This window comes from Lytechinus variegatus, chromosome 15 (assembly GCF_018143015.1).
Source record: "Lytechinus variegatus isolate NC3 chromosome 15, Lvar_3.0, whole genome shotgun sequence".
Classification (NCBI taxonomy): domain Eukaryota; kingdom Metazoa; phylum Echinodermata; class Echinoidea; order Temnopleuroida; family Toxopneustidae; genus Lytechinus; species Lytechinus variegatus.
In genome coordinates this window covers 15,173,944-15,192,531 of record NC_054754.1, presented here as the reverse complement: position 1 = coordinate 15,192,531, position 18,588 = coordinate 15,173,944, and the positions used below count along the sequence as shown (strand labels likewise).

The 18,588-nt window shown below is 37.2% G+C and overlaps 1 protein-coding gene across 1 annotated transcript in view; it reads left to right on the top strand.

The window, feature by feature from the left end:
• The window catches only part of LOC121428676 (glomulin-like), a 39,494-nt gene extending 21,495 nt beyond the window's left edge, over positions 1-17,999 (top strand). Inside the window, exons 6-16 of the mRNA XM_041625473.1 lie at positions 1,032-1,199; positions 1,707-1,750; positions 2,077-2,197; positions 4,966-5,183; positions 5,826-5,910; positions 7,344-7,475; positions 9,302-9,460; positions 10,545-10,651; positions 12,069-12,268; positions 13,273-13,355; positions 16,498-17,999. Of these exons, the coding sequence (XP_041481407.1) occupies positions 1,032-1,199; positions 1,707-1,750; positions 2,077-2,197; positions 4,966-5,183; positions 5,826-5,910; positions 7,344-7,475; positions 9,302-9,460; positions 10,545-10,651; positions 12,069-12,268; positions 13,273-13,355; positions 16,498-16,629 (1,449 nt within the window). The 3' untranslated portion in view covers positions 16,630-17,999. The remainder of the gene's footprint in view (positions 1-1,031; positions 1,200-1,706; positions 1,751-2,076; positions 2,198-4,965; positions 5,184-5,825; positions 5,911-7,343; positions 7,476-9,301; positions 9,461-10,544; positions 10,652-12,068; positions 12,269-13,272; positions 13,356-16,497) is intronic.
• Positions 18,000-18,588: the final 589 nt, after the last annotated feature.

Here is an 18,588-nt window from a genome sequence, read left to right as displayed (position 1 = left end):
CTGCAGGTGTTTTGAAAATTCAAACTAGTCACTCAATCTAGAATTATGTAGCAGTGTAGATTGCAAATTTTAAGAATATGGATAGGTAAAATTATTGTTTTTTGTAATCTCCATATCGTGGCTTGGCTGATAAAACCCTGGTATCTCAAAATTTGAAGATTTTGAGAGCAGCTTAGAAAAGGCTGTATTTCAAAAATAGAGCATTGGTGGCAGGTTCTTATTGTCTGAAAACAGCCTAATAACTGGGAAGAACTCTTTCGAGTCAAAGAAGGTTGCTACACATGTTATAATACTAAAATCAAGCTTATTCTGAGCTGTCATCAAAATATTTCAATTTTGAGCCATGATCTGGTTATGTTTATGTTTAATGATACAGGGGATAGCTTGCATGAATAAGACAGACCTACAAACTTTAAAAAAAAAACGTATTAAGGGAAAAAATGTCAAATTTTAAAGTTTTTTCAGGATCACATTTATTGAAGCATTCAAGTTATCCCAATGCTTCCCATTTCAGTTTGGGCATTGAAAGACTTCCACCGTTAAAATAAAAGACTTACATGTATCCACTGCTGGGGGGGGGTCTGGTGGGTGTTTCATAAAGCTGATCTAAAGTTAAGAGTGACGTAAAGAACAATCCTTGATTGTGGTGAATGGTATACACCATTATGTTCATTAGCGATGGTTTATCGTGTAAGAAAGGTTCACCAGTATTTCTTAAAGTCACTCTTAGGCTTAGCTTACATATAGCTTTATGAACCCCTCGGTTTATTTATACAGAGGATCACAGACGTGAGAGGAGTTGCAAGAAAATATTTGCAATCAATTGCAAATTTCTTGTGCAATTTGCTATTATTGGTAGCAAATCTCTTTACTGTTGCATGGAGCAGATCAGCAATTAATTGCAAATGTGTAGTTTAATGGAAGACAACTGATTTATTTGGGAATCACAGATTAATTTGTAATCGATCACAGTTTCTGTTAACACTCCATTGATTTCATGGATTTCATTTCATTTGTCTGATGATCTATAGTTTCCCAGCACTCAAGGTTTAGACGAGAAGCAGAGACGCCTCTTGCTTGAGGATCCAGATGTCTTGAGGCTTGGGAGAAGCACCATAGCCGTTCTGGAATTCTTGGCTCCGTTCATCTTTCAGGTGGAAGAGATGCTCTATGGAAATGCCAGGGAACTGTCAGAACTGGTAAGAGGGCAATCGAAGGACTCGGGGGAGCATTTTATGAACAGTTCTGTCAGTGATTTTCATTGACTAATATGCTCTCAGCCAATCAGATGCAAGTATTTCGGTAGCTTATAACAGTTGCCAGTGATTGTCACTGACTGTTTCTTCATGAAATGCTCTCAAGATTATACATAATCAGGGAACATACTTAAATGGCAGGTGATCTTCAATTTTTCCAGAATATTGAATGACCATACAAACAAACAATGTTCCGGTAAGAAAATTTCCCTCTAACAGGCACCTCAATTAACTTTCGATCAATGTATTATTCAAAATCAAGATGAAGGAAGCCTGAGAAGTATTGTTACTTCTCTGAAAGTTCATTGGTTTCAATTTATTTTGAATACTGTTCCAAGTTATAAGCGTCACAAAACTCTGAACTGCCTTGCATTCGTGAATTCTTACTAGTTTCAGCCATGAAAACGTGTTATTTGATATTTCCTGAAATCTCGCCACTTTATTTGACAGGAAAGGACAGAGGTGGAAAACTCCAAGATTGAAATTGCAAAATTGTGAGTATGATGCAATTAAAACAATTTAGGTACCATATTGACTTCCATTTTATCTTAACTGTTCAGGTGTTGTTCATTATTAACATGGGGGTGATGCGGTCTTTCGTAAAAGCATGTTGTCTACTTTTGACAGTTGATTAATTCCAATGCTTTTTTTTTTCTTACACTCTGTTGCCTTTTAATTTTTTAATTTGAATTGGGGGAATTAATGGGGAAGTATAAGTTTGTAGTACAGTGTATATTCACTTATTATCATACATGAAGGTTAGCAATCCATGATCAATGAAAATGATTAGCTATTTGTATCTTAATTTTGTTTTCTGTAGGTTAATAAAAATACTCGACTATCCTTTGGCAAGAACAGACCTGGCCTGGAAAGCAACCGAAGAAGACTCAGATGTGCCAAGACACAAGTCAGATTTCAGACTGTGTGCGGAACAAGTTATGGTAAGAGACTCCACTGTATTTTCTTTATCCATTTCAGATGCCACAAGTTTTATTCATGGGATTTGATGCATGCCTAGCCTATCTGATCTTGCTCTACTATTCATGTTATACCCCTATTAGACTAATGCTACGTCCATGCAGTTCTCACTGCATCAAAGAAAATGACCATGACGCAGTGGGAACTGCTTTATTTATTTATTATTTATTCATTTCACATATTTAAAAAGGGTGGCCCAATCAGTACAAACACTGGTTTTAGTTGGGGCCCTTTAATTACAAAGTAGATATACATAATATATACAGATATAACAAATTTATAAATACAAACTTATGTATACAATAGACTAATTTAAAATGCTACATGTTTACAGAATAAGGTACAAATTTAACAGTTGAAAGTTAACGTAAAAAGGTGATGGTAAACAAAGCGAATAGCAATGCAGCTACATATTGCAACACTTATCTCTACACAATTGAACTATATAATGTATACCTACTCATGCATACACCCTCAGTACATACTCATGGGCCACCTACAGCAAACACATTCACACACGCATTCAACCCCCACCCCACACACACACACTCATCCATATATATATATACACTGTAAAAAAATAATAATAATAAAAATAAATAAAATGCTAATTCAGCAGATACAGCGCTGTACAGCGACTGCACCACGAGTGCCGGTTTTCTAGTTCAAATTTAAACTAGAAAATGAGCACCCGCAGCATAGCCACTGCACTTGCACTGCAAATGCCAAATTAGCACCCCGTTCCACACAGTGTACAATACCCATACACACCCACACCTCTTCACTAGGACACACATAAATATTCGTATACATAAAAAGACTTTATGGTATAAAACATGATAATACAATTAAGACATAAGTTCATAGCATTAAGTATATAAGTAAAACGTGGATATTGAGTGTGTAATCACGTGAGAAAATCCTTTAGGCTAGTTTGATTACAAGCAACAGATCATTCCAGATTTGACTACCTGAATAAATAAATGATTTCCTATAAAATTCAGTTTTACAGTTGGTATAAAGCGTAACATCATCTTTTCAGTATTACGAGTTGTTCGTACTGAGATTTCATCAGCAAATATGAATTGATTAGACATAATCTCAGGCGTTAATTTGTTGATACATTTATACATTAGACAAAATGTTGTTTTCCAAAACAGTTTATGGAGAGTTGGCCAACTCAGCTCTTCAAAATCATCTAATGATCGGGTATCCCAAGACTTTTTTGAGACTATCTAACCAGCTCGTTTATGTAGTTTATTCAAAGTATTAAAATTTCCTATACTTCTCTGTGACCACACATTGCAACAATAAAGTATGTGAGGAATAATGTAACCCAATATATATCAGACAATTGTTTAATATAGAGTTTAATAGTAAGCTGCAGCTTACTAGAGCTTAGCAAGAACTCTTATTGATATGGCATAGTCTACATGATCTCCGGGGACCCATTTTCCGCTATGTGGACTTTAAAGAGAAATGCCAGTAGTTGCAGTAAACACTGATTTCATGAGAAAGTCTGTAAAACCAGGCTTAATTGTCAGAATATCATCGAGGATCTAGATCTGGCACAGTTACATAAACTGAACTTTGTGAAATCTTGAAATCTACGCTGAAAAATGTTCACACTGAAGATCACCAACACAGATAGGCACACATGGGACAGTGTATTATTATTGCTGGAATAAAGACCCAACGGAAGTGACCGAATCCGCGCTTATTTTGCTTATTTCTCAGCAATTACACAATTTCTCCCAGAATCCTTTGGCACATATTTTTTATTCATATAAACAGACACTTGGGTGGTCATTTTATTAGATTCTGTCAAAAGTCATTTTGAGATTGTTACCAAAACTGGAATTTAGCTTTAAACATGTCCAAATAAAGATTCAGATGGAAATAGTATTTAAAAATTTAAATATATGAGGACAAGAAAATATGGTGACATTAGGAATTTAAAAAATTGTGGTCAATTTGAAAGAAAATGTATGAGAATTGACATAATAACGTACACATTTATATCGGCCAGATGAATATTAATGTACAGTGAAATATTTGTATTCGGAGATATTATATACCTGTATAGAAATTGATTTAAAGAAGGAAATCTATAATTTTCTTTTGGCTTGAAATTAACAACCAGAGATCAAGGATTAGATATTGAATGATGCAAAGTATCTATCTTAAATGTACTCCATTAATTTCATCTCTGCGATTGCCTTGCTTACACATGCCAAGAGTGGTAGGAGTGATATCTAGGATTGAGAAATGATAAGACTTTTTAGGGACTACAATTCTAGTGTCTGATGGTGATATAAGAGTCATTGTAAAGGATGCAGTATTTACTGAATACTGTTATGATTGATGTACATGGCTTCTTTTTGCCGCTTCCTGGCTTGATCCGTGTCAATGTTTAGAATGTGCACAGCGTCAAGGGTGGTGAGAACGTCAAGCCCAGGTTAAATCCAACTCCTTTTGACTTTTTCATGAAGAGTCCACTGCAACTGCTTCTGGCTCAGGATGGGCAGTGGTGGGTTGGGGACTTAAGTCAATGTACAGTAACCTTCCCTCTAGAGCTGCAGGGACTTTAAGGACTATTTCTAAGTTTCCATTGAAGTTTTTTAAAAAGGCTATGAACAGATGGTGTAAACACCAAAGTGCCAAGTCTCTGTCCCTACTTTATTTTGTCTATTATTGTCATTGCTTTGACATTATTTGCCTCCATTCACAGACCTACCTATCAAGGCTCCAGTTTAGCTTCAACCAACTCCTCTGCTACGGCCGAGACTTCAATCTTCCCGTAGCGCCCTCAACGGAAGCTGATGATCTGCTTGAGGACGACCAAGGTCCAGGAGACATCACAGGTCTTCCTGCTCTAGGTCTAGGATGCTTTGTCTATCTGGTCCAAGTAGAAGAGATGGAAGATGATAGACTTCCAGCAGTTTACAGGTATGTATTACCTTGTGCTCACAAACTATTACATGATTGATGGTGATTTGACATATAACCCTTAATAAACTGTCAAGGGGTCCTCCCCCCCCTTGACAAAATTTTCACCACTCCGCCATGCGAAATGTTTTGACCCCGCCGCTCGCTGACTTTTTATTTTCAAGTCTTGCGCATCTTTTGAGACCAAATTCGCGATGTCCGGGAATGCGGTTCCGGAATGCAGCCGAGATCTGAAGGGGTCAAATTGACCCCCCCCCCCCAGTATATTCTAGTCCGAAATAGCCCAGTTTAGATATTAGGGTTAATACATACATTAGATGAATTACTTCATGCAGGACAGGTACATTGTTCTTGGGGTAATAGAATGACATATCCCATTGTTGTGGTGGGAGCAGATTTTGTGCAATGCAGCTTAAATTCTAAAACATAAATTTTAGATCCAAATGCTGGCTTATACAAGTTATTATAGTCAACAAAAATTAGATTTCAACTAAATCTGATGGGAATCAAAGTGATCGGCACTCAAGAATGGCTCACTACTTCCTGCATTAAGTCAAGCCTAACTTACAGATGGCTACAAGAAGCAGCCAAATTCCATGGTTATTGCTGTAATTACCCTTTACCAACTGCTTTTCATTTCAGTTGTGACCATCTGCTACAACTCACAAATATGTACATAGCAGCCTTACTGAGGAAAGCAGAAGAAGAACCTGTCTTCAAGGGTTTGGTGAGTACCAAACAAAATTCAGTCCAGAGAATATTATCATATTGAGAGAGAGAGAGCAGGTGACCTTTTCATGTTAATTGTCGGTTCTGACAAATTGTCATTATCCGACAGTTACCACGACAACAGACACCTTTGCTTCTCAGCCAATGAAAACAAAGGAAAGCTATTAAAGGACTATTTCACTCCATCCAGAAGTTGATTTGAATAAAAGGAGAAAAATTCAACCAGCATAACACTGAAATTTCATCAAAATCAGATGTACATGTAAAGTATAGGAGTTGTGACATTTTAAATTTGTGCTAAATTTCACAAAACAGTTATATTCACATCCTGATCAGTGTGCAAATGAGGAGACTGATGATGTCACCCACTCACTATTTCTTTTGTCTTTTATGACATGAAATATGAAATATCTTAATTTTCTCCTCAGTGTCATGTGACACAATGATTGATTTATTCTCCCTGGCTATTTTGAATTACCATTGTTTTAACATTTAATGGTTCAGTCAGAGTTGGTCCTTATTGTCAAATCTGTTGAAATTGAAATTTTGTGTAATTGAAACAAGAAAAACAAATGAAATAGTGAGTGATGGGCAATATCAAACTCTCTCATTTGCATATCACCGAGTTGTGCATACAGTATAACTGTTTAGGGAAAAATGAGCAAACTGACTTTCTTATTTCACATCCGATTTTGATGAAATTTGAAGTGTTATGTTTTTTTTATTTTCTCTTTTGATTCAAATCAACGTTTTTCTCGGGTGAACTTGACCTGTAGGACGGACAATTTGTGGGACAAAAAAATGTTGGTGAAATGTCCTGCGGGGGACTGTTTCATCTATCCATTTGTAAAATTATGTGCAACTGTGACTGTATTTTAGTAAGTCGAGTGTATTTCTCACTTAGATCATCATCATCATTATGATTATTGGAAGTATCATTATTGGATTATTATTAGTGGAAGCACTGTGGTGTAGTGGTTCTGACTCTCGCCTTGTAATCAGAGGGTCGTGTGTTCGAATCCCACCATGGCCTAGCGTCCTTTGGCAATGCGTCAGTCCACAATTTGCCACTCTCCACCCAGGTGTTAAATGGATACCCGGTAGGATGCAAAAGCCTACATGTATGTAGTATGCCTAGCAAAATTGAGTCTTGGAACTCTTGTTGGAATGCTCCCCAGGGAGTAGAGAAGGTGCATACATTGTATGCGGTCATGCAAGGATTCAATGACTGGGGTAATAATATATCTGTAAAGCGCTTAGAGATGTCGTTCCGATGTGTTAAGCATTATATAAATGCGAAATATTATTTATTATTATTGTTGTCAATATTACTACTATTATTAATATTATTATAGTAAGTTGTTATTTTTGGAGTTTTTATTTTCATCGTTTTGAATTTTCATTCTGTCCACCATCTCTTCTCCTTTGCAGTCTTTGCTGTCATTACTGGTAGAAGGAATTGAGGATGGTGGACTACATCACAGAATCCTAGATAACACATTCTATGAAGACCTCCCCCAAATGCTATCAGTTGTCATGGTTATGAGTCCTCTCAACATTGTTGTAAGTAGGCCTGCATATGTGCATATTAGGAGTTTAAGCATGTACTGTTATGGCAGAAATAACCCCCTCTTTCAGTTTTTTACCATCATTAATACTTCACTCACAGGAAAACATTGATTTAGAGGGAAACTGGGTTGGGGGGAAGAGGGGGGTTTCACTGACTCAAATTCTCGGGTGGGATTCACTGATTGTGCTGTTGCTTTGATTTGTATATTTACATATTATTACCTACACAAGGCATTTTAACAGATGAATAAATGTCATATTTCACTCGGTACTTTCAATCCGAGAGCAACAGGGTAAACATTTGCCATGTTGCCCTTCTCTCGGGTTTGCCTATAGGAATACTGTACAAAACAGAGGGCAACATTGGCCATTTTCTGCTAGTGCGCTTGCTCAGTAGGAGCCGATTTTGATCGCTAATTTCAATATTTGCGAAAACTGTTTGGAACCAGTTTGTGAACCAACACATTGTAGATAATGTGCAGCGTGGCCAGTGCATACACATTCCCAGCTGATCAAACCCAAGCACAAGATTTTTACACGTTAAGTGTATCTGTGCGCTATGCATGATGCGCGACTGCGAGCTGTAACATACGTCACAATTGCTTGGCATGCAAGGATTACAATTCATCAAGTTCATGAATAACCTGACATCAGAAGTAGAAATAAGCAAACAGACAAATAAATTGTTCCAAATAATAGCTTGAATTACACCTTATACAGCTGTAGGTAATAATAATATTGACTGGGTCTTCTTTCAGGAAACCTCAAATATTTTGCAATTTGAAGAAACATATTGCCCTCGTCTAAAGACTCTGGCAAATATGATTCTCTTGCGGGCATCATTGTGGCGTTGTGGAGTGTTGTGGCCCAGTGGATTAGTCTTCGGACTTTGAAACAGAGGGTCGTGGGTTCGAATCCCAGCCATGGCGTAATTTCCTTCGGCAAGAAGTTTATCCACACTGTGCTGCACTCGACCCAGGTGAGGTGAATGGGTACCCGGCAGGATTAATTCCTTTAATGCATGAGTGCTGAAAGGTAGCTCGAGCTAAAGCCGGGATTATAATAATAATAATAACGCACCGCGGAATAGAATATTTCTAGATAGATTGCGCTATATAAATGCCTATTATTATTATTCTTATCATATTTGATGTTCCCCTCAAGGCCAGTCAATATTGTAATTTTACAAATGTTTATTCTTCATGCTTGATTCAGTTGATCTATTATTATTTTTTACATAGTATGGAGTCGCCCTAATGTATTCAAGCTCTTGCTTCTTATGGGCTCCGTAAAACTGTACCTTTAATTATTGTTGTACTTTTGAAACATTATGGCCAGAATTCACAAGGGTGGTTTTGAAATCCCACGGTTGAGTCCATGGTTTATGCAGATGTCCTGTATAAATTACGCTTAATTTAGCGCGTATCGGGCGCGTGTATAAAAAATGTCCAATGCTGATGCGCACTTTTGTCAAAGTGCGCCAAATTGACGGCTGTTGCCGTGGGTATCCACGCTATTTTATTCATGAGTCCACTCTTCAAACAGTGGACTCATGAATAAAATAGCATATCTAACCATGGTAACAGGAATCAATTTGGCGCTATGTGACAAAAGCGTGCATCAGCATTCTACATTTTTTATACACGCGCCGGATACGCGCTAAATTAAGCGTAATTTATACAGGAAATCTGCATAAACCATAGAATCAACCGTGGGTTTCCAAAACCACCTTTGTTTATTTGGGCGTATATTTCTAACATTGTTTGAATCAGTATTAAAGAAATAAAAACTTAATAAACAAAATAAATTCCCTTCCACAGAGGCAAGAGGCTTTAAAGGTCTTCCCTGTCTACATCCGCAAGTTTGATTGGAAAGGACGTTACAGGTTACTGCAGCTCCTGCTGAAGAATACAGTCCATTCTGGTGTTTGTGGGATGGTCATCGGGATGGTCAAGGATTACGTCCATCACACCTTACAGGTAGGCATGGCAATTTCATTGTCAATTGATCTTAGCCTCATCAATCATCCAAAAACTTAATAATAATAATATAGGGTATTTATGTTGCGCACATATCCATCTTGTTAGGTGCTCAAGGCACTCCTACATGTGTATTACCCGGCTAAGCTAGGCGTTGATAGCGCACATAGCTTTTTAAGGAATTACTTCATACCGGTACCCATTTACCTCACCTGGGTTGAGTACAGCACATCGTGGATCAGTTTCTTGCTGAAGGAAATTATGCCATGGCTGGGATTCGAACCCACGACCCTCTGTTTCAAAGTCCGAAGACTAATCCACTGGGCCACAATGCTCCACAACTACTTGGGTGGGAGTAAGATCTAGGCTGGAGACGATTAGATTGGCCAAGTGGAGAGTGAAATCCAATGTATGCTGATTTGTATTTATGCTTACTGCTGAAAATAATAAATGCAAAACAAAATTCCAAAAGTCTTTCACCTTGTAATTGAGTAAACATTTATTTTTCTTATCAGTTTTGTTTATTTTTCTATTCAAGACTCTTAAGAATAAAAAATCATAACATTCTATTGACATTTGTGAAATAGTCAATGAAAAGGAAACGTACAAAATGAGAAAATGAGGAAATTCACATCTACTGTAATGCTCTTATAATGGTATGCTCTGTGTTGTACTGTGAGGGGTTTGTTGGTCTGTAATAATGCCACTTTAGCTAGGAATTTATCCACACTGCTGCACTCAACCCAGGTGAGGTAAATGGAGTACTGGCGGGAGTCATTCCTTGAAATCCTTTAAAATAATTGCATGCTGTTAAAGACTGGAACCAACGCTGGAGGAATAATATCCAAGTCCTTTGTGAGTGCTTACAGATGTTATATCATGTGATAAGCACTGAACGAGCTGTATATTGTATATTGATTTGTTCTAGTTGAATTTTTACTGTCTAACAATATTGGATTTGAATATTTAGACTGATTATTTGACAGAGGTATTATCTATGCTCTCCTGGAGTTTTCTTCTGTCTCGGCTATAGTATTTCTATTAGTAATATTTCTAATATTTCTGTTATGATTTTATTACACAGCATCATGACAATGACTGGTTCGTTGGTCATCGTTTAGGGGATCTATTCTCTCTCATCTTTTCATTACCCAACGGAGCAGAGAGTGACATGCTGGAATTGTCTGACAAGTGAGTAGTTTCTCCACAGAGCATTGTGGCCCAGTGGATTGGTCTGACTTTGAAACAAAAGTTCATTGGCTTGATTCAAAGTCAAGGTGTAATTTCTTTGGGCAAGGAATTAATCCACACTGTGCCGCACTCAATCCAGGTGACTTGAATGGCTGCCTGGCTTCCATGCTGTTAAAGGCTGCAGGGCTAGAGCAAGGGTAATGATATCCAAGTGCTTTGGAAGTGCATAGGGATGTTTATCATATGTGCTATACAAAAACTGTCTTGATTATTTTTATTGTTATTCCTAGAAAAGTTAAAATATACATCGAGAGGGATTGAAGTTATAGCATCAGTGCTTAAATTTGTCTTTCATTGGTACAAACATGAATTAAACATCAAGTGGAATTTGAGTCCATTTTAAGGAACAGTTAACAGTCATGTGTCCTACTTTTTAGATAGCAAAAACATGGATGAGAAAGCAGGATACCAGTAATGATAACTTCAGAACCTGTACCCCCCACCCCACTCCCTGTGAATCCTGTCTCTAAAAATCACCCAAGGGAGACAGAAAAATCAACTTTATGAGTAGGTGGTATGGTAAATGTTGGTGATTTCTTTCTTACCTGATTGCTAAGAAAGCATGAATGATTGTAAGCAAGCAACCAGGGGACCGACCGCTTAAGTTTCTCTCTGAGGGACCTGGTAATGAAGATTAATGCCTTTATACTAAAGGGCACTATAGCACCAAGTGGGACAGTGTGGACATGCTCCTTTGATACATCTTAACCCTGAAAGGACGATTTGCGCGATATTTCCAAAACGCCAAAAGATAGAGCCGCAAAACTTTATGACTTTTTTCTTTGAAGTCTCGCCCAACTTGTGAGACCAAAATTGTGACATACAGGTATAGTGTCGTGATGCCACATGACTTTTTATGAGAGAATGTTATGCCGAAAATGGCTCATTTTTAATGCTTTGTGTACAAAGTCTATGTGAGATGAAATTCATAAAAGATTGCTCATTTTTTCATTCTAATTAGTCTGCTAAATTAATTCAGGGTTTAATTTAGTTGTGAAATAGTCTGTAATAATTTCCATTGAAAAATAACAATGAAAAACAAAAGAAAAAACAAAGAAAAAAGGGAAAATTTTATGTGAAATTGGGTGTTAAATATGCAATTATTTTTTTCATGAATAAATTGGCATATTCTATTCATAATACATTTTTTAAAATTATTTTCAGGATTTTTCTTTATACTGGCTTGTAGTTTATGTGGTGAAGAATGTGCAGTAGTCGAGATAAGAAGGGGAGAGCAACTATGGGCCCCCCCTCCAGTCTTCGATACATCTCAAATAGCCCAGTCCTTTTTAGGGTAACGGAAACTAACTTTGTGGTCTTCGTAAAACAGTTTTGACAATTGTTCATTGCATTACAGGGTTATGGCAGCTCTCAACTGTTTACGTTTCCTTCTCCTGCGGGATTCAGCGAGTGTGAACGAGACCGGTATCTGGTCCCACATACCACACATAGAGAGGGGCTTCATTGACCCTCTTCATACTGGTATCAACCTGTCCATTGCCCACTATCAGACCAGGATGACAGCCCTCATGGATGAACACAAGGCACGAGGAAAGAGTAAGTGTGGAATATCGTCGCTGGGTCGTTATTTTGAAGCCTTGTATCTCAAAATAAAATTGCAAATTACGGCAGCTAAGATTTAGAAATACGACAATGGTGGCAGCCTCGTATTATCTGAAAACATTCTCAGAATATCTGTTGAGAAATTTTTCATGGCAAACAAATGCTGCCACCTGTGTCATGAGCTTTTTCTTAGCCATGCTTGATATTTTTTTTTATTTTCTAACATCTCACAATTGAAATGTGATAATCCATCTAAAAAAAGCAATAAAGTTCAACGCCAAGGTTCTCTCTAGTTAGCCAAAATAGTTGTTTGGTTCTAGAAAATTTGTCTTTATACTTTCAAGATTTGAAGTTGTAAAGTTGAACCCAATGCAAGATTCAAGAGTTTGTTTTACTTCACATTTTTTGGGACTGCTTAGAGATTGATCCCAGTTTGCACACTACGTGGTAGTGTGCAAATAGGAGACCAAGTGGATTTAGCCATTATTTTTTTTTTTTTAGACCACACATTGGTAGTCGTTATGCATATAGCATTTTCATTTATTTGATATACGATAAAACAGCAATGTGGATAAAATGCCGTGCTTAAGGGCATAAGTGCCGAGCTGGGAATTGATCCCCTGATCCTCGGATCTCCAGTCCAGTGCCTTTGACCACTTGGCCATGGCGATAGATGATCTGAGAGCCAGACCAACTCTTAGTAGACCAAGTAGATGGAGTCATTCCTGTCAGTAGGAGATGGTGCATATTTGTCATGAATATTCAAAATTTACGATATTGGAAATATCTGTATTGATCATTTCAAATTGTGTATTTTTTTCTGTGTTTTTTTACAACAGAGGAAAATGAGCACCTGCACCTTCCAACTTTCTGACTGGCGTAAATCCCTTTCAGCAGAAATTTTTTGTCTCTGTTGGTTTTGAATATTCATGATTTATGAAATTTGAAATGTTTGTATTGAATTATTTGATTGTTTTCATTATGATCTCTGATACCAGATAAATCAGGACCTGTGCCTTCTGGTAGTCTGACCGTGGCAGGCCATCAGCTTCCAGTCATGCCACCTTCTCAACAAATGCATGTAAGTCTTTGTAATCAGCTGTTTACAGACTTGGTAACAGGTGGGTGTTTCATAAAGCTGTTCGTAAGTTAAGAGCAACCTTAAAGCCTGTGTATAGCTTTGGTAAAGGGTCAATAATGTGATTGATAATCGAATATCATCTAATATGACAGTCTTACTGAAGCGTAGAGACCGTTAGATATTTTTCCAACTGCACTTCTCTGAGAAAATTTCAAATATTCAAATCTTGGATATATAGCGCCCTCTCTCGGCGATGCTTGTTTTAAATTAAAAAAAATGGACATTTAAGCACTTATCTTATAAATTTAGTGATTAGATATCCAAAAGTTACAGACAAAGAACACATCTTGAAAGTTTCAGCCCATTCCATGATTTGGAATAGGATTTAATTGAAAGACAAAAACACACAGATATTTTAATTTGATCGGGTGACCCGATCAAGTTAAATTTCCGTGTAAAATCGCAAAATTTATCCTGTAAAACACATTTTCATTTCATATCCTCCACATCATAACTGTTATAGGGCATATCCATTCATATTAGCTAGCAATGAATTGGAATAGTAATAGGTGCATTTTGGTGGATTTACCAAAACTATACACAAGCTTTATGAATGGCTGGTGACCCTTTCTTATGGCGAATGGAATATTCATTAGCGATGGTTTAGCATGTAAGAAAGGATCACCAGTCGTTCTTAAAGTCGCTCTTAACTTACTAACAGCTTTATGAAACGGCCTCCGAACATTTGCTCCTGCGACAATTGCTCTTGGCTTTATTTTGTCTAAGATGTAGGGTAGGGTAGGGTTAGGGTTGCAGTAGGGTTTTATGTTAGGATTAGAGTAAGGGTAGGGTGTAGGCTTGGTGACACAATATTTGCCCCTGCGACAATTTGCTCTGGGCTTTATTTTGTCTTTGATGTAGAATAAATAATAATATAGGATTTGTATACATAGGCGGCGGAAGCGGGGGGGGACAGGGGGGACGTGTCCCCCCCCCTAAATTTGAGGAGGGGGGACGGTCCCCCCCTAAATTTTTTTTTTTTTTTTTTTTTTTTTGCTTGTCAAAATTTTTTGGGTTGTCCCCTCCTAAAATTTGTGGCTTCCGCCGCCAATGTTTGTATAGCACACGTATCCACCTTGCTAGGTGCTCAAGGCGCTCCTATATTACCCTGGCTAAGCTAGTCTACCGATTCTGGTGCGCACAGCTTTTTTACCTCACCTGGGTCGAGAGCAGCACAGTGTGGATGAATTTCTTGCTGAAGGAAAACACGCCATGGCTAGGATTGGAACCACGACCCTCTGTTTGAAAGGCGAGAGTTACAACCACTAGACCACGACTTGCCCACATGGCTAGATCAGCCTCATTCTCCAACCATTCCCATTAAAAATTGTACACATGTATAGACTAAGAATAGGTTTAGGGGTGCCATAATGTTTTATGTTAGAATTATGGTTAGGTTTAGGGTAGGGTATAGGTTTAAATCCAGGGGCGGTATTCTGAACATTGTCTTTTCTCCATATTTTATCTTTTCTCAGAGATATGACAAAATCGGTATTCTGGTGGATGTCATAACTTTTGTCACAAATATTGTCATAAATTTCGTCTCATCTCTCTAGCGCGCACCAAAAATATGCGGCTTTAGATGCGCGTAATCCTTTTATACAAGCAAAAGATATGACAAAACTTATGACAGGGGGGGTAGCAGTCATAAATTTTGTCATATATTTTAGTATCAAATATCCCGATACCCTGCCGACTGAATGTCAAGCATATATTATTTAGATTAGATTGTGGTATTAGTTTCACTCATCATCCATGACAATTTCTAAAATTATTTTTTCATGCTACAATTAGTTAGGCCCTACATATTAATTCCTCCTTTTTTCTCTGTTTTCCTTCTTTTTCTACTTCTCTAAAATCCTTCACAGCTAACTGTCTCTCATTGTAATTAAGCGCATCAATATTCGCGTAGTTGCGCGATGCCAGCAACAGAATTGGGGATATGCCCTACCTGTCACAGAGCCTTCCTATGGGCTAGAAGGGCTCCCACTGGGAACTAACGATGATTTTGATTGGATTGCTTCCGAAAAGATGGGCGGGAACTTTGAGAGATATGACAGGGAAAAGACAATGTTCAGAATACCGATTTGTGACAATCATAGCGGTGTCACATCTCGGAGAGAAATGACAAAATTTATGACAAAAGTTATGACAGTGTTCCAGAATGCCACCCCAGGTTTGAAGTCGGTCATTCAATAGTTGCAGGAGCCAAATGGCATGGAACCAGACTTGTGTCAGATATAATTGTGTTAGTCCTCCCATCAACATCAGAAAGACGGTTGCCTATAATTTGTGCGTCTCAGGTTACATTCTTGCAGTTCTATTGTGATGTCACTCATATGGACAATTTGGTTGATGAAAGTATACTCAACAACATTCATTGATTACAGTGATTACAAAACTGGGCCCAGTCTTACAAAGACTTGCGATTGATCCGATCGACCACAAGCATAGAAAGCCAGCAATGTCAACATTTAAATGCACGTTCAAAATATTTTTTAGATATGATGTATATTCATATATTCATTGTTTTCTTGAAAATTCAATCTGGTTCTCTTTGTTTGCAAAGGACATAGTGCAAATTTTCTGTCAGGAAAAAATTATGACTTTAATTCATTATAGTTGAGTCAATTGTAACTCTATGGAAATCCATCAGTGTCATAATTTTTTCTACAGGAAATTTGCACATTATCATTTGTAAACAAAGAGAAGCACATGGATTTTTCAAGAAAACAATGAATGCATGAATGTACATCATACCTAGAAAAAATCTTGAACAAACATGCATAATAGATGTTGACATTGCTGGCCATCCATAGTTGCGATTGATCAGATCGATTGCATTTACTTCCGTTTGTTTTTTACTTGCAATTGATTTTGCGAATAATTTTTTGTGCACTACGATTTCTTTTTAGAATTTGATATCTCTTGCCTGTGTAAAATATCTTGTTGCTGGCTTAAAGGCCACCAACTTTTAATTGATGCAAAGATTGTTGAAGAGTTTTATTTTACCATATTGTGCACAGGCTTATGTCCTTTGTAAACAATTTGTTCATTGATATAATTGAATTTTTTCCGACAGGTAATGAAGTCGGCGTGCTTTACATACGAGCTGATGCAAAGCATTGTGGGACGGGTTCGGGACATCCTGTCCGCCAACGAGAGGTCGTCGGATCCCCCAAGGTCAGAGGTCAAAGATGAAAGCATGAGTTGATGGGTATTGAACACTTTGACTGTGATATTGATGAATACCCTGGTCTGATATGGATCACATGACATCATCAGCTTGGTTTAAAGGTCAAAGGTGAAAGCATCGGTATGTTGATGATACAGCTGCAATGATAATACTGTGTGTGAAAGTATACTCAAGACTGCTTGAAAGGACCACATGATGTGATCACCTGTGCTCAGACATGATAGTTGGAAGTGAATCAGAATGGAATACCTGGCATCATGTGTATGTCGTGTCAAAGGTCTAAGATGGGAATGTTATGAGACAGTGTCATAGGTCAAAGGTCAAGTATGAGTTTATCAAACATATTAGGAAATAGTAAGTGAATTAAAATGGAATACATGGCATCATCTGTATGTTTTGTCAAAGGTCTCAGCATGAGAATGTTACCAGAGATTGTCATAGGTCAAAGGTCAGGTATGAGTTTATCAAACATATTAGGTAATAGTAAGTAAAAGAGAATGGAATATGCATTTCATATGTAAGATGGCTAAGCATAAGAATGCAGACGGTGCCAACGGTCAGAGCATGAGAATGTTTAGAGACGGTGTCAAAGGTCAAAGCAATAGTTGATCAAGACACATTGTGAAAGGTCAAGTGCAACTCTGTCAAACAGCAGGTCAATGTTAAAAGCATGAGATGGTCAAGAGACAGGAGAAAAGGTCTGTCATAGGTCAAAGGTCAAGGCAAAATTGATCCACAGTTTGAGAGGTTAGGTGTAGCGCTGAGTCAGGTCAACGGTCAAAGCATGGAATCGTCAAAGAGAAAGTATGGACGGTCAGTTGCACTTCTGTATCATAGGTTAAAGGTCAAAAGCATGAGATAGCCAAGGGACAGTATGAAAGGTCATGTGCACCTCTGTGCCCTAGTTCATAACAAGAGATGGTCTAAAGACCGATTCTTGGCAATCATTTCCACTTTTCTTTTGTCATAGTCGCTCCATAGTCGATCCATCAGATATACTTGACTTCTATTAAGAACAACATTTGATTTTGCATCATTAGATCTTGGAATATGACAATAGATACACAAAAAAAGGAAATAATATAGCAATTACTTGCATTAAACATCTATTTTTTAGATGCTTTGGAAACAACAACCTAGACTAGGGACCTTGATTTATTTGTGAATTTATTATTCAAATTAATTTTGTTTAAAGAAGCATCAATGATGTGACCAAAAAAAACGAATTATCTCATTGTTTAAATAATGCAAAGAACATTACTTCCAGAATTAGAATTAAATTTAGTATTACTAAATTTAATCTTTTAAAAAGAAATGGGTTTTTTAATTTCTGCACTAAATAGACTAGTTATTTAGAAAGTCATTTGTAACTTCGAATGCATTTAAACCTGCATTTATGCCACAGAAGAAACCAATACTGTTTGCAAATAAAGAATTCAGTAATAATCAATTGTTGTGTTATGGAAGAGTATTTTTATGACATTCCATTTTGCCTGGAAAAATAAACAATGTTCAAAATGTGATTTAAAGTGAGTGGTTATATTTCTTTACAATATGCTAACTTGGTTTAAAAAGTTTGAAATTTTAGGAAAAAGCAGAGTGGATGTGAAAAGAAAATATGAATGGTTGTATTCAACTGTCCAGCAGATTCATGAAGTTAATGGTACTATCGTGATATATTTAGCAGACCTGCCAACCAGTATTTAGTATTTAGTACGTTTTTGCAACCAAAATACGGCAGTACGTTTTTTTCTTTAAAAAATATATTTTTTTTTACGAAATTGTTATTTGAGACAAATCATCTATATATGTCTCTATTTCATAAAACGTACACAAATATGGTTATTAGATCAATGTAATTTCAGGTTACTTGTTTTTTTTTTTCAATCATTTTGTTAAAACCAGGGTGAAGATATACACGTTTTTTTTCATCTGCAAGAACGGTGCGCATATTTAGCTTGCATGCAGCTTGATCGC